The sequence below is a fragment of the Scyliorhinus canicula genome, chromosome 15 (assembly GCF_902713615.1).
Source record: "Scyliorhinus canicula chromosome 15, sScyCan1.1, whole genome shotgun sequence".
NCBI lineage: Eukaryota > Metazoa > Chordata > Chondrichthyes > Carcharhiniformes > Scyliorhinidae > Scyliorhinus > Scyliorhinus canicula.
The window spans coordinates 60,887,844-60,902,210 of NC_052160.1; the positions used below are offsets into that span (position 1 = coordinate 60,887,844).

Sequence of the window (14,367 nt, forward strand, 5' to 3'; positions counted from 1 at the left end):
GAGCTCATGACTGATGAACAGAGCTAGACCATCAACACGCAGAAAGCTCAAGGGTGGACCCCATGGAAAAAGAAAACCTGTGTTCGTACTGCGACGGAACTGAGTAAACATTCCTGCCAGACAGAATGGAACGGGACAGCCTCTGGCGTCCAAGTCTCTGTTTTCAGATCGGTCGTTGATAAGAAAAGGTTCGAGTCCAAGGAGCACAAAAAACAATTCAGATGGACATGACCAGGTGCCAGAAACACAGAACACAATTTTAACTCAAAACCAACAAAGTTTGCCCAAAGAATCTGAGCCCCACCGAATCCTCCAAATGTGACCAGAATGAGATCCAGAAGAATAGTCAGGGTGGAGGAGAAAGGGTAGCATATGAAGAAAGATTGTTCTGTAAATGTGTTGGGTAAAGACGTGGGGAAGATGTAGTATAAGGGGTTTCCAGCATAATAAGGGTTAACGTGGGACTGACAAACTGTACTGCCCATAGTGTGATATAGAGAGGCACATGACAGTAGTCAGGAGACAGAGTTGTATGGAGAGATTCGAGTACAGGTCAAACATATGTCTATAGTTATGTGTAACCAATTAGCATGACTGTTTGACCGTACAAGCTTCTGAACCTCATTGTGAGAGGTACTGACCAAACCCTTACCACAATTCTGTGCAGTAAAGTGAACAATCTAAGCTTCTGCAAAGCCTTGTAAACCAAAAACCCAAAAGGTAGGAAAGGTCACTCCCGACAATGATGGTGAAAATGCTGCTGCATTTTAATGTCAGTGTGGATTATACATTTAACAATCATTGATTTTGTCCAATTACTTGAACTACTTGGAACGTATTCATTATTTTGACCATTAAACTTGTTTGGCTTTCAAAATGTGGCTTGCATATGTCATGTGAAAGTCCCATTAAGAAAAGTGTGTTTTATCAAATGGCTGCAGTGATGTCATCGTGTGGGTGGAGCTGGAATGTGATTCTGTCTTTTACTTTTGTTTTGAGTTGGAAGCTGCTTTGTGTTTTACTTTCATTTTAGGTAGTTGGGAGCTGCATTCAAGCAAGAAGGTGTATTGATCTCTCTCTCTGCAATCTGAAGAATGTCTTCAGCTCACTTGATAATTTAAAAGTGATAGCGGCTTTCAATAGACAATTCAAACCTGCTGTCTTTGTTAAAAAGGGTATATGACTTATGGATGTTGCTAGGAAAGTTATTAAGGGTTACCTATAGAGTATTGTATCTGTGTGGATCATCAGTGTTGGTAGTTGATAAGATGTTTACTGTGTGTTTATAAATGTTAACTGGATTCATAGAATAAATATTGTTTTTGTTTAAAAATACTTTAGATCTCTGTTGCACCATACCTGTAAAGTGAGCCCTTGTGCGGCCCATAACCAAAATCTATTAAAAAGTGTTGGTCAGGTGAACTCTATGATATACTTTGGTGTTCTCTAAATCCTGGCCCATAATACATACTTTGAAATCAGCCGGGCTTCCTCAATACTCACTACTCCTTTATCTGTCCTGTCCTGAAGATTGTACGATAGCTGGGAATTTTAAATTATCACTCACCAAATTTACAATTTGCATTTCAGCTCAGATATCAAATGGAATATTTGGAAAGTTAGTGGTTGAAATCAGGTAAGCGGCCTACGATAAATTTGACACCGGAAGCTTTCATGTTCTTTGGGTGAGAGTTCCCATGTTGTTTCCGATCTTAGTCTCCCTGTACAGTTTGCAGTTGCGACATAAGGTGATTAATTGGTGTCAGGTTCTCTCCAGTCATTTGAAAGGAACTACAAAGTAATCCACATAGATTGGCCCAAGATCATTTCCCCCCTTTTGCTTCCACTGTCTCGCCCTCAGTTATTCTCGGGCATCCTCTGCTGATTATCTGTTTGCTAATAATAAAGAAAGCCAGGCACTTGTTGAGGCCAATGGAGTTAAAAATCTACAGGAATGCACAACAGACTGCACTCGCCGTTGACATGGTAGCACAGAGTCAGGATCAAACCATCGCCCCTCTCCTTGTCTTAACAATCAGCCATCAGTCCCTAAAAATAAATGGATAATGTTTTCACTTTAACCTGTGTGGGGAAGTCAGGCCTGACAACTTTAATTGTCTGGAATGTCCCACAGTGGTTCTCTTGAATTCCTATCCTTTTATTCAAAAAATGTATTTTATTCCAAACATGTGGAAAAAAAACAGCAACATATACAAAAACACTCCACAAACTCACAGTCCACAGTTTGTACAACTTATCCCCTTTTTCTGGTGCGGCGCGTCCTGGCCAGCAGCGGGACCAGCCAGCCAATGGGATTTCCCATTGTGGGAGGCACCACGCCTTCGGGAAATCTGCGGGCGTGGATGCATTGCCGGTGCAATGGAGAATCTCGCCAGCGGGGAATCCAGTCATATACGTTCTGATTAGATCGCTGTGAAACATTTTGGGCCATTTTTCTCCAAATGTGAGTTGTCCCTGGCCATGAAAACAAAGAACTTGCATTGATATAGTGCCTGGAGAGATTTCAGGACATCCCAAAGTGCTCAATAGCCAATGAGGGGAGGCAATGGCTCAGCGGTGTTGTCACTAGACTCGTAATTCAGAGACCCTCGGTAATGCTCTGGGGAGATGGGTTTGAATCCCATCATGGCAGATGATGACGTTTGAAGTTAATAAAAATCTGGAATTAAATGTCTAATTTTAATAAGGTACAGGGAGTCCAAAATAAGCAAAAAAGTAAATGACATTTACTATACATTAATGATATACATGGGTACAGGTAGAACCTCACTAGGCACTCTCTCCTGTCAATCAGTTCCAGAATGGCCGACCTTTTATACAAGTATGGGTAAGCTCCCCGCCCCTAGTGGGAGCTCATACTCCTCAAGGAGAACGGGGAAAACAGTCATCTCCACACTGTATCCCCCACGCTGGTTATTGCTCTAATGCCCATGAAGCCATTGTTGATTGTTGTAAAAACCCATCTGGTTCCCTAATACCCTTTAGGGAAAGAAATCTGCCAGCCTTACCTGGCCTGGCCTACACGTGACTCTAGACCCACAGCAATGTGGTTGACTCTTGAATGCCTTCTAAAACAGCCCAGCCGGTCACTCAGTTCAAGGGCAATTAGGTATGGGCAATACATACAGGCCCAGCCAGCAATGTCCACATCCCATGAAAATACTTCTGAAGTGTAATCGCTGTCATATTGTAGGAATCATTGCTCTTAATCTGTGCACAGCAGGATGTCAGAAACAGCAATGTGATATATGACCACATTTTCTGATGACATATTAAGGGATAAATATTGGCCAAGATACTGGCAGAACTTCCCAACTTTTCTTCAAAATAGCCCCATGGAATATGTTAGACAAGGGGGGTCAGACAAGGTCCAGGAATTTCCAGACCCATGGCAGATTTTCCCATGGCGGAAGCAACTCGCCATTAGCAATTCACCAAAGGCAATGGCAATTTTCATGGCTCGCCTCAGCGGCGCTGCGGGTGGAGGGGTGGTGGGGAGGGGGGGGGGGGGGGGGGGGGTGGGGACTTAATTGGGAATGGAAGACCCCGCCGACAGGAAGGCCCAGAAAATTCTGCCCAAAGTCTTTCTTTAACGTCTGATCCGAAATAGGGCACCTCTGACACTGCAGCACACCTCAGTACTGCACTCGGGTGTCGGCCTATATTATGGGCATAAAACTCTGGAACCTGAAGTCACAACCAAAGACCAGGGCTGAGGAAAGGGAGGAGACCCCATAAAGACATTAATCAGTCAATGGTACATTGGGATTCCACAAAGTAAGAGATAAGTTTTCTCATTTCCCATTTAAATATTTTCTACTTGATCATTGGCACAGAAGCAGAATTTTGCTTTTGAATTTAATTGAGTTTAATAATGAGGTGTTGCTGATTTTCTCCTTACAGCATGATTGGGTTGATGCTGGGAACCTGCATTGCTTTCTTTGCTGTGCTTCATGACCTGGGAGCCAACCTTTACCTGGCATTAACTGGAACCCCAGTAAGTTCAATATATTATTCAGTAAAACAAGCAAAATGTAAGGTTTGTTTTGGTTAACTTTTCTCTTTTTATCCTGTTTTGTTTCTCTGCAAATTTCTCCCCAACCTGCCCTCGTGAGCAAATAGGTTTCGTCACCACAGTCCAATCGTTCAGGTAGCAGTGACAATCCGTACCCTTGTCAATTATTCATGTATGATTCTGGACAGTGAGTGCTGGGGGATTATCAACAGATTCTAGCCATGCCCTGGAATCCATACATGTGTACAACACACTCATTCTCTCACTAACTCACACAGACACTCACCCACACACATACTCACTCACATTCACTCTGTCACTCACCCTCTCACTCACTCACTCACTCACTCTCACCCATCTTTCACAGACTTTCTCACACTCTCTCACATTCACATCCACACTCACCCACACACTCTCTCACAAACACACTCTCACTCACACACACTCTCTCACTCACACAAACTCTCACAAACACACTCTCTCACTCACCCACACACTCTCTCACTCACACACACTCTCTCTCACTCACTCACTTACTCACTCACTCATATACTCACTGTTACGCACTCACACAGCCACACACTCAGTCATGCACTCACAATCACGCACTCACTCTCACACGCTTTTCACACTCTCACACACTCACTCCCATACTTGCACACGCACTCACTCTCACATTCACTCTCACACTTACTCTCTCACAATCTCACAAACACTCACACACTCTCACACACTTTCTCACACACTCTCACACACACATTCACTAGCTGGCTGAATTTAAATTCAATTAATAAATTTGGAATATAAAACTAGTCTCAGTAATAGTCACCATGAAACTCTCATTGATTGTTGTAAAAACCCATCTGGTTCAGTAATGCCTATCAGGGAAGGAAATCTGTCGTCCTTGCCCCCTCTGGCCGACATGTGACTCCACATCCACAGCAATGTGGTTGACTCTTAAATGGCCCTCTGAAATGGCCTAGTAAGCAACTCAGTTCAAGGACAATTAGGGATGGGCAACAAATGCTGGTGTCGCTAGCAACACCCACATCCCATGAAGGAATAAAAGAAATCTTGAGTCAATTTGTTTCAGTGGTGTTGGTTAAGGGGGAAATATGGGCCAGGATTCTCCTGCCCTTCTTCAAATAGTGAAGAAGGAATATTTTACATATACCTGAGAGCCAAGGCCAGTCTTCAGTTTAATCTCTCATTGGAAAGATGGCACGTCTGACAGGACAGCACCTCCATAGTACTGAACTGGAGTGCCAGCCTGGATATTGTTTAATACTTAATAATTGATGTAATAGGTGAGGCAGGTTCCCAAATCTGTAGAAGAATTGCAGTTACACCTGGCTGAAGGGTAAAATGGAGGTTTGGATTCTCCAATGGAGAGAGTCAGAGCCTCTTTTTTTTTAAATTTAGAGTGCCCAATACATTTTTTTTCCAAATTGAGGGACAATTTAGTGTGGCCAATCCACCTACCTTGCACATCTTTGGGTTGTGGGGATGAGACCCACGCAAACACGGGAGAATGTGCAATCTCCACATGGGCAAGAGGCCGGGATTGAACCCAGGTCCTGGGTGCCGTGAGGCGCCAGTGCTAACCACTGCCCCACTGTGGATTGAAGTTTGGAAAACACTTCCTCCATTTTGGGAGATAGTGTCTGGGCACCGTGAGATTATCGATCTACACCAGGGGGATCCTTTCCTGCCTTGGAACCTGGGCTCTTCTCAACCCCTGTCTGGAACCCCCAGCCTTAGGTTAACGAGAGCCAGTTAGCCATGACTCCTGGGATAACCTGGGAAGGCTCCTAAAGAATGTTGCTGATGCAAGGTGGGCAAACGGGTTTGAATTTTCAATGCAGCACACTGAGAGATGCCACAAATACCTTTGTAAACGTTCCTTCATAAATACCTTGTGCTCCTCCATCCCTCTCAATCCATTAACATTTCAGTCCCTTCCTACGCATTCCCATTACCTGATTTAATTATAGTCTTTCATTATACAAAGGTGATTCAGACCCTACGCACACTGACTATTATTAGCCTGTGGTCTCTAATTGCAAGGGTGAGTTGACAGCACCACAAATACTTAACCTAAACTGAATTTATTGAGCCCAAGCGATCTTCAACCCCATAGAAGTCTTGATGACCCCTGCAGCTTGACAGCAACCTGGAGCCTGCCTCAGTCAATAACAAATTTCCACCAAGATGTTCGGAATATAAACAAGTAAAAATTGATCTCAGCATTTTACTTGGCCTGATCCCTACTCACTAAAGATGGAAGGGATGGCAGTGGGGAATGATAGACTCCCATATTAGATCCCATGTGGTTTTAAGTACAGTGTCATGAACTGTATGGAATGTATAAAAATATGCCATTGGGATAAATTAGTCTGTGCAACATGCAGCTCCTCCCATTCTAGTCACTTCACCTCATCAGCACATCCTTTGGAAAATTTACGTTTTAGGCCAATGACTTTTCATCGGAACTAAAACGAGGAGAATGTCCCCCCCTCAAACTGAACCAAGCTCCATTTCTCTCTCCACAGATGCTGCCTGATCTGTTAGTGTTTTTCAACATTTTTCTGGTTTCCTTAGAACTTATTCATAGACTCCCTACCATGCGGAAGGAGTACATTCGACCCATCGGGTTTGCACCCACCCTCTGAAAGGTCACTCCACCTAGGCCCAGTCCCCCACCCTATTCCCATGACCCAATGCATTGAGCACGACCAATCCACCTGCACATCTTCGGATTGTGTGAGGAAACCAGAGCTTTGGGAGGAAACCCACACAAACATGGGGTGATCGTACAAACTCCATACAGACAGCCCCCCAAAGCTGGAATTGAACCCGAGTCCCTGGCGCTGTGAGGCAGCAGTGTTAACCACTGTGCCACCTGTGGTGATGTGCATCACTGTAAATACACAAGGGGTTAATATAAATACATGTAGACTAGCTAGACACTAAAGGGAGCACCAGAGACATGACACACAGACACTCAACCAATGGAACAGTTAGATAGGACATGACCAATGGGCATTCATGATACACACAGAGGTGACACGACCACAGGAGGGCATTACACCAACCTATATATAGAGGACACCACACACATGATCTGCCTCTTACCAGTGGAGACAGTCAGTGAGTACAGACACAGGGTTGATTCAATATCACTCCCACCACGTGGATTGTAGCAGACTGGTTAGTCCGTCTGAGTAGCTATAGTAGGATTAACAGTAGTGTTGAACCCGAGTAATAGAAGTGTATATAGTTAATAAACGTGTTGAAGTTATCTCTACGTCTGAACCTTCCTTTGCCAAGTGCACCACAAGGAAGCCACTTATGCCACACTTAGAGCATAACAAGACACCACCGTGCTGCCGTTCAGATTTCCAGTGTCCACAGTAGTTTGCTTCTTTTAAAAATATTGTAATGGAGCCTGTCCAAAGAAATGATTAGATTACTCGTGTAATGTCTCACTCATTCCAAACCTGTGACTGCTACCATCCAGAAGGGCAAGGGTAGCAGATACATGGAAACACCACCATCGCAAATTCCCCTCCAAGCCACACACCATCCTGACTTGGGAATATATCACTGTTTTTTCACTGTCACTGGGCCAAAATCCTGGATCTCCCTCCGTAGCAGCACTATGGATGCACCTACATCATATGGACTGTAGCGGTTTAAGAATGTGGCTCATCACCACCTTCTCAAGGGCATTTAGAAATGGGCAGTAAATGCCGGCCTTGCCAGCAATTCCCAAATCACATGAATGAATATTTTTTAAAACCTTGCAGTCACTCTCTGGCGAAACTTGTTAGTAGTGTAGGTGTGTGTGGACACCTAGTGAGGTTAGACACGGCAGTGATGCCTCCCTGGATAAACAGCTTGCCATACTTGTTGCCAAAGCTCAACAAGGCCTTTTGGCTGAGAGGCAGGAGACCAACTAACAGTCAAGGAGTGGGTCATTGTTCAGCAGGTGAAACGAGGTGAGGAAACTTGGGGACAGAAAGGAAGGGGGAACAAGTGCTGGTCGCCTCACACCATATTGGATCACGTTGACAGTTCAATACTAGATTGGTGAAGGATCAGCTACCTCAAGCTCTGAACATGGAGAGCAATGCAGGAGGACCATGATGAGGTGAATTAAGATTAGCCGATAGAAAAGCTGCCTCCTGTAGTCATTGTTTGTGTCATTTCACATGTTTTTGTTACTTTTCCCGGCAGAGTACTCCCTGGCAATGTGCTCTCGCGCTGTTTACCATCACCTCCACAGTGATTCTTCCTCTCAGCCTGGAGAAGAATATGTCAGATTCAGCCTGGCAGTCAGGGTTCTCTCTTATCTTCTACCTGTTATTAATAATTGTGGTGAGTATTAGGAGCACAATAAGTAGCAGATTGGAATTATTAATCAGCTGGCTGAATGGTTTGCCTCAGTGTATAAATCATTGTCCATTATATAAAGGTTAGGTTTTCTAAAATGCTATGTTTACACTTAATTTTATTTAATTCGTGTGAATGGGTAAAGCAATTTATCTTATTAGCCTCACTTTTAAACTTAGCTGGGGTATAGTTCCATAGAAATTGAACGCTCTGCACTATTTGCTGTGATACCCATAGGTAAGCTTATTTGGTAAGGAGCCACCACTCTAGGGAGCTTCCAGAGTGGGGACGTCTCTGCGGTGGGGTGGCTTTGCGATAAGGAGGCTCTGCGATGGGGCCATCGCTGCAGTGGGACGTCTCTGCAATGGGGACGTCTCTGCGATGGGGCCATCGCTGCAGTGGGACGTCTCTGCGGTGGGGACGTCTCTGCGGTGGGGACGTCTCTGCAATGGGGACGTCTCTGCGATGGGGCCATCGCTGCAGTGGGACGTCTCTGCAGTGGGACGTCTCTGCGGTGGGGATGTCTCTGCGGTGGGGACGTCTCTGCGGTGGGGCCATCGCTGCAGTGGGGACGTCTCTGTGGTGGGGATGTCTCTGCAGTGGGGACGTCTCTGCAGTGGGACGTCTCTGCGGTGGGGATGTCTCTGCGGTGGGGACGTCTCTGTGGTGGGGACGTCTCTGCGGTGGGGATGTCTCTGCGGTGGGGACGTCTCTGCGGTGGGGACGTCTCTGCGGTGGGGACGTCTCTGCGGTGGGGACGTCTCTGTGGTGGGGACGTCTCTGCGGTGGGGACGTCTCTGCGGTGGGGACGTCTCTGCGGTGGGGACGTCTCTGCGGTGGGGATGTCTCTGCAATGGGGACGTCTCTGCAATGGGGACGTCTCTGCAATGGGGATGTCTCTGCAATGGGGACGTCTCTGCGGTGGGGACGTCTCTGCAATGGGGATGTCTCTGCGGTGGGGACGTCTTTGTGGTGGGGACGTCTCTGCAATGGGGACGTCTCTGCAATGGGGACGTCTCTGCGGTGGGGACGTCTCTGCAATGGGGACGTCTCTGCGGTGGGGACGTCTTTGTGGTGGGGACGTCTCTGCAATGGGGACGTCTCTGCAATGGGGACGTCTCTGCAATGGGGACGTCTCTGCAATGGGGATGTCTCTGCAATGGGGACGTCTCTGCGGTGGGGACGTCTCTGCAATGGGGACGTCTCTGCGGTGGGGACGTCTTTGTGGTGGGGACGTCTCTGCAATGGGGACGTCTCTGCGGTGGGGACGTCTCTGCGGTGGGGACGTCTCTGCGGTGGGGACGTCTCTGCGGTGGGGACGTCCCTGCGGTGGGGACGTCTCTGCAATGGGGACGTCTCTGCAATGGGGACGTCTCTGCGGTGGGGACGTCTCTGCGGTGGGGACGTCACTGCGGTGGGGACGTCTCTGCGGTGGGGACGTCTCTGCGGTGGGGACGTCTCTGCGGTGGGGATGTCTCTGCGGAGGGGACGTCTCTGCGGTGGGGACGTCTCTGCGGTGGGGACGTCTCTGCAGTGGGGACGTCTCTGCAGTGGGGACGTCTCTGCAGTGGGGACATCTCTGTGGTGGGGACGTCTCTGCGGTGGGGACGTCTCTGCGGTGGGGACGTCTCTGTGGTGAGGAGCCTCCATGGAGAATGTTAACTGTATATTCCTGTTTGTAGAATGTCAAAGCTGAGCCTGTTCCATCATCCCTCAATGTTGGCACACTGCTCTTTTCAGTGGGTCACTGGTCAATAATCAGAAGCAGAGATCATGGCCCTTAATAAACTCATGAGTGCCTGACCACAGATCTAGCTGAAATCAATCAAGCACAGAACCCAGAAAAGTCTCATTAGGGTGGCTCAGTTTCAGACGTGGTAACTTAGCGATCAGGAAACTGGCACCTCAGTTTCTTCCACCTTAGCCCAGGACACAGAGTGAGGAACAGTCGATGTGAGTGAGGCCATTTCAAGCAGGTTTTCAGCAGGAAGATGACGGGAGCATTTGGCAAAATGCAAAAATCCTATTCAATGTCAGAAGTAAAGTCACCAGTGTAGAAGGAACAGAGTAAAAATTCTTTGACCTGGTTTTTGGTATCTGTAAGAAGAGTCATTACTTGAACTCACCTTATACTCACTGGTTAAAGTTGATGCAGTTCCTGGAATCCAACCAGACACATCGAATACAAAAGAAGGAGTAGAAAAAAATATCCATTTCTGTGAAGCAATCTTGTTAATGAAAAAACACATGTCAGTGCCCGTTAATCTATTCTGATGATAATCATACCTTGAAAAACCCCAAAAGATGATTTAACTTAAATCCAAAGAGATTTTCCATTTTCCACTTTCTCTGGACTTCACCATGAATATTAAATATCAACGAGTCAGGTCAAACCAATCAAATGTAATAATCCGGGCAGAATTTGACACCCCCAACGCGATGGGGTGAGGACAGAAACTGCAACGAGCTGCTTGAAATTCTCTTGACTTTGGCAGGAATGGACAATCCCATTGGTGGCAGGGGCTGTAGAATTCACCGCAATGCCTCTCCTGACCTTAATGTCAGAATCCCTGCCAATGACAGGATCTCTCCTTTAATAAAAATGATATTCTCCCTACAATTTTGCACTCGGTGGGCAGGATTTAATGCCCCAACCCACCCCCAGGCGAATGGGGGAACTTGCTATCCAGAGAGGCTGCCCAGTGAACCGTGTCAGGTTTGCCAGTGGCCAGTAGGGGAGGTTCCCTCATTCACAGATACTCTGCCCGATCGAGGGATCCAGTGTCAAGAAGACACATCCCTGCCCTTGCTTCTGACCCCCTTTCCCCAACACTCTCCTCCAGCTCCCTTGCCCTCCCCCCTCCACCCCAATCCAACCCGCACTTGCTCCTCCCCCGGGATGCATCGCCAATCCATGGTGATGGGCCCACTGTAGTACCAGCTGTGAACATTGCTCCCGGTGGTGCTCCCAGCCTCTGATTTGATTAACATCCCTCGGGGTGGAACTTGCACCCTACTGCAGGCTTAGTCAGACAGGAGGCCCAACCCCGTCCAGATAACTGCCTGATTGGAATGTGATAGTGTCAGACCTCCCAGAGAGATGGGACACACAGGCTCCCACCGTCTACCCAAATAGTGAGAGACACCGCCGGCCACATTAAATTCCATTCATTATTTCTTGTGTTTGATCTCAATGGCCATGCATGGTGCCCCATCAGGAGTCTCTTCCTTGGGAAACAAAGGGAGACAATTGAGGGGGGGGGAGAAAGTAAATGTTAAAAAAGTCCACTCTGCTGTGTTTGATGCCTAAAAGTGGTTAACTGAGCGACTCCACACTCCCTGGTGGGAGCCAGCACATTGTAGCAATTACTCCAAGGTCAACATTTTTGTACTGTTTTCGTTATGCTTTGGCAGAATGTGCCAGAGACTCTGAGAATAAAACAGCTTCTTACTATTACACTCAGGCGAGTGTTTATGCAGGCAGAACGTGCTGTGATTTTGTTTGTGTTGGTGGGCGATGAGAAGTTCTCACGGGGGTTCATCTTGTTTTTCAGCTGTTGGCATACTGCCTGCACTCAGTGCTGTCTGGTGACATGGTGATGGAGAATGTCCGCCTCTGGCAGTGGTCTGGAATCGCCACCTCTCTGCCAATATTTGCCACCTCATTCTGTTGTCACCCGTAAGTGAAGCAAAAATACGGTGCTTGCAAACTGTTTGCTTTAACGATTGGAATTATAGCTCCATGAGGGAGATAGGTTAGCTCAAGAAAATGCCGCTCTTTTATAATTGTACAAGGGTAAATTTTCGAATACACACTTTAATGCTTGTTTGAATGGAGGAACATCACGGGCCTATGGGATGGGGGAAGGGCTTAAATCCATGTCTTGGCCTCCTGGTGTACAAAGTCCTCCTCCAGGAACATTAAAGACAAACGTTCATCCACAACATGGACTTGCATTCCATCCTGTTCTTCCATTGCCCCTGTGCCCATTGACCCACATTGGATCCTGTCTGGCAATGACTTGATTTTAAAATTGTCATTCTTGTTTTCAAATCCCTCCTGATCTATCTAATTTCCTTCAATAGTCTCCCCCACTCCATTTTTCCTCTTCAGTGGCCTTTAATTTTAATCATTCCATCATTGGCTGTTCTGCCTTCAGCTATTAAGGACCTAATCTCCAGAATTCTCTCTCAAATCCATCCATATCTGTTTCTTGATCCTTTATTGAAGATTCTCCTTAAAACATTCCTCTTTGGCCAACCGCTGGGCCACCTGTCTTAACATCTCTTTTTGTGTCTCAGGATCAAATCTGGTTCAATAATACACCTGCAAGCCACCTTGGGACATTTACAACATTAAAAGCACTATATAAATGCAAAGTTGTTGTCCACAGGATCCCTACAGGGCAGAGGGTGGCCATTTGGCCCCGTCCAACCCTCACTGACCCTCTGAGAGAGCACCCCACCTAGGCACACTCCCCCTCACTGTCCCCGTAACCCCACCTAACCTAATCTTTGGACTGTGCGAGGAAACCAAGGGGGAAACCCACGCAGTCACGGGGAGAAAGTACAAACTCCACACAGTCACACAAGGTCGGAATTGCACCTGGGTCTCTGGCGCTGTGAGGCAGCAGTGCTAACCACTGTGCCACCATGCCACCCTCATTTGTGTGTGATACAGCCGGACTGCTTTTTAGTTCAATGCCACTTCAATATGAAAACCATCGTCAAGTCACCGGCTGACTCAATGGTTGGAATTCCACCCCCAGTGTGCCAGAGGAGGCTTACCATTGGTCATCAATGAGATTTTAAGCACCCAATTCTTTTTTTTCTAATGAAGAGGCAATTGAGCGTGGCCAAGCCACCTACCCTGCACATCTTTGGGTTGTGGAGTGAGACCCACGTAGACAAAGGGGGAACATGCAAAATCCAGACGAACAGTGACCCAGGACTGGGGTCCTCGATGCTGTGAGGCAGCAGTGCTAACCACAGCGCCACACCACGCCATCCAGGCAGGGAGCTGCGCCTAATTGAATTACACAATTTTGGCATCTCTAAGGTGAAGATGCTTGCCAGGCATTATGTGTGGTGGCCTGGTATTGATGCTGATATCGAGAAGCTAGCCAAGCACTGTCAACAATACCAACCACAACAAAGGTTGTCTGCTAATGCCCCACTGCTCCCTTGGGATTGACCTGGTCGGTGTGGTGGTATGATTAGCATAGCTGCCTGCCATTGGTGCAGAACACCGGCTTACCATTGGCCCTGGTCTGTCATGTGCCTCTCGACTGGTTGGTTGAGACCAGTCATGTGACGGCTCCCCGATTGGTCGAGAGGCTGAGTTGGTCGTCCTTCTACTGTAATCGACCGCAGGGCTTAACGTCTAGTATATTAAAGCCATACTTTTGTTCAGCAACTCGTCTCGCGTTCAATTGATGGTACATCAGTCGGTCACGTGTACAAATCCATATCGACTGTGTTGGTCCATTCCTGGGCACAATCGTTTTGGTCCTGATTGATGCACACTCTAAATGGATGGATATCTTTGAGGTGAAGTAACCTACACCGCACGCTATTGAAAGATTATGCCAAAGCTTTTCAACTCCTGGAATACCTGAAGCCCATGCGTCGGAATTCTCCATCGACGGGATCTTCTGGATCACTGACAGCGCACCCACTCCCACGGATTTCCCGACAGCGTGGGGTGGCCATAATGGGAAATCTCATTGGTCGGCTGCGGGAACAGAGAATCCCGTTGCTGGCGCGGCATGCCGTGCCAGAGAAAGCAGCTGGCAAACCAGAGAATCCCGCCCCAGGTATCAGACATGGAGCCGTATTCACAAGTACTGAGTTACAAAACATCACTGCTCGCAATGGGATTAAACACATTAGAACTGTGCCTTCCCTCCCAGCATCAAACGGGGTAGTCGAGAGAA

The 14,367-nt window shown here is 47.2% G+C and overlaps 1 protein-coding gene across 1 annotated transcript in view; it reads left to right on the forward strand.

Moving 5' to 3' along the window:
* LOC119978978 (putative sodium-coupled neutral amino acid transporter 10) overlaps positions 1-14,367 on the forward strand; it is an 80,637-nt gene that overhangs the window by 37,757 nt on the left and 28,513 nt on the right. Inside the window, exons 3-6 of the mRNA XM_038820940.1 lie at positions 1,591-1,636; positions 3,925-4,018; positions 8,276-8,416; positions 11,986-12,110. Of these exons, the coding sequence (XP_038676868.1) occupies positions 1,591-1,636; positions 3,925-4,018; positions 8,276-8,416; positions 11,986-12,110 (406 nt within the window). The remainder of the gene's footprint in view (positions 1-1,590; positions 1,637-3,924; positions 4,019-8,275; positions 8,417-11,985; positions 12,111-14,367) is intronic.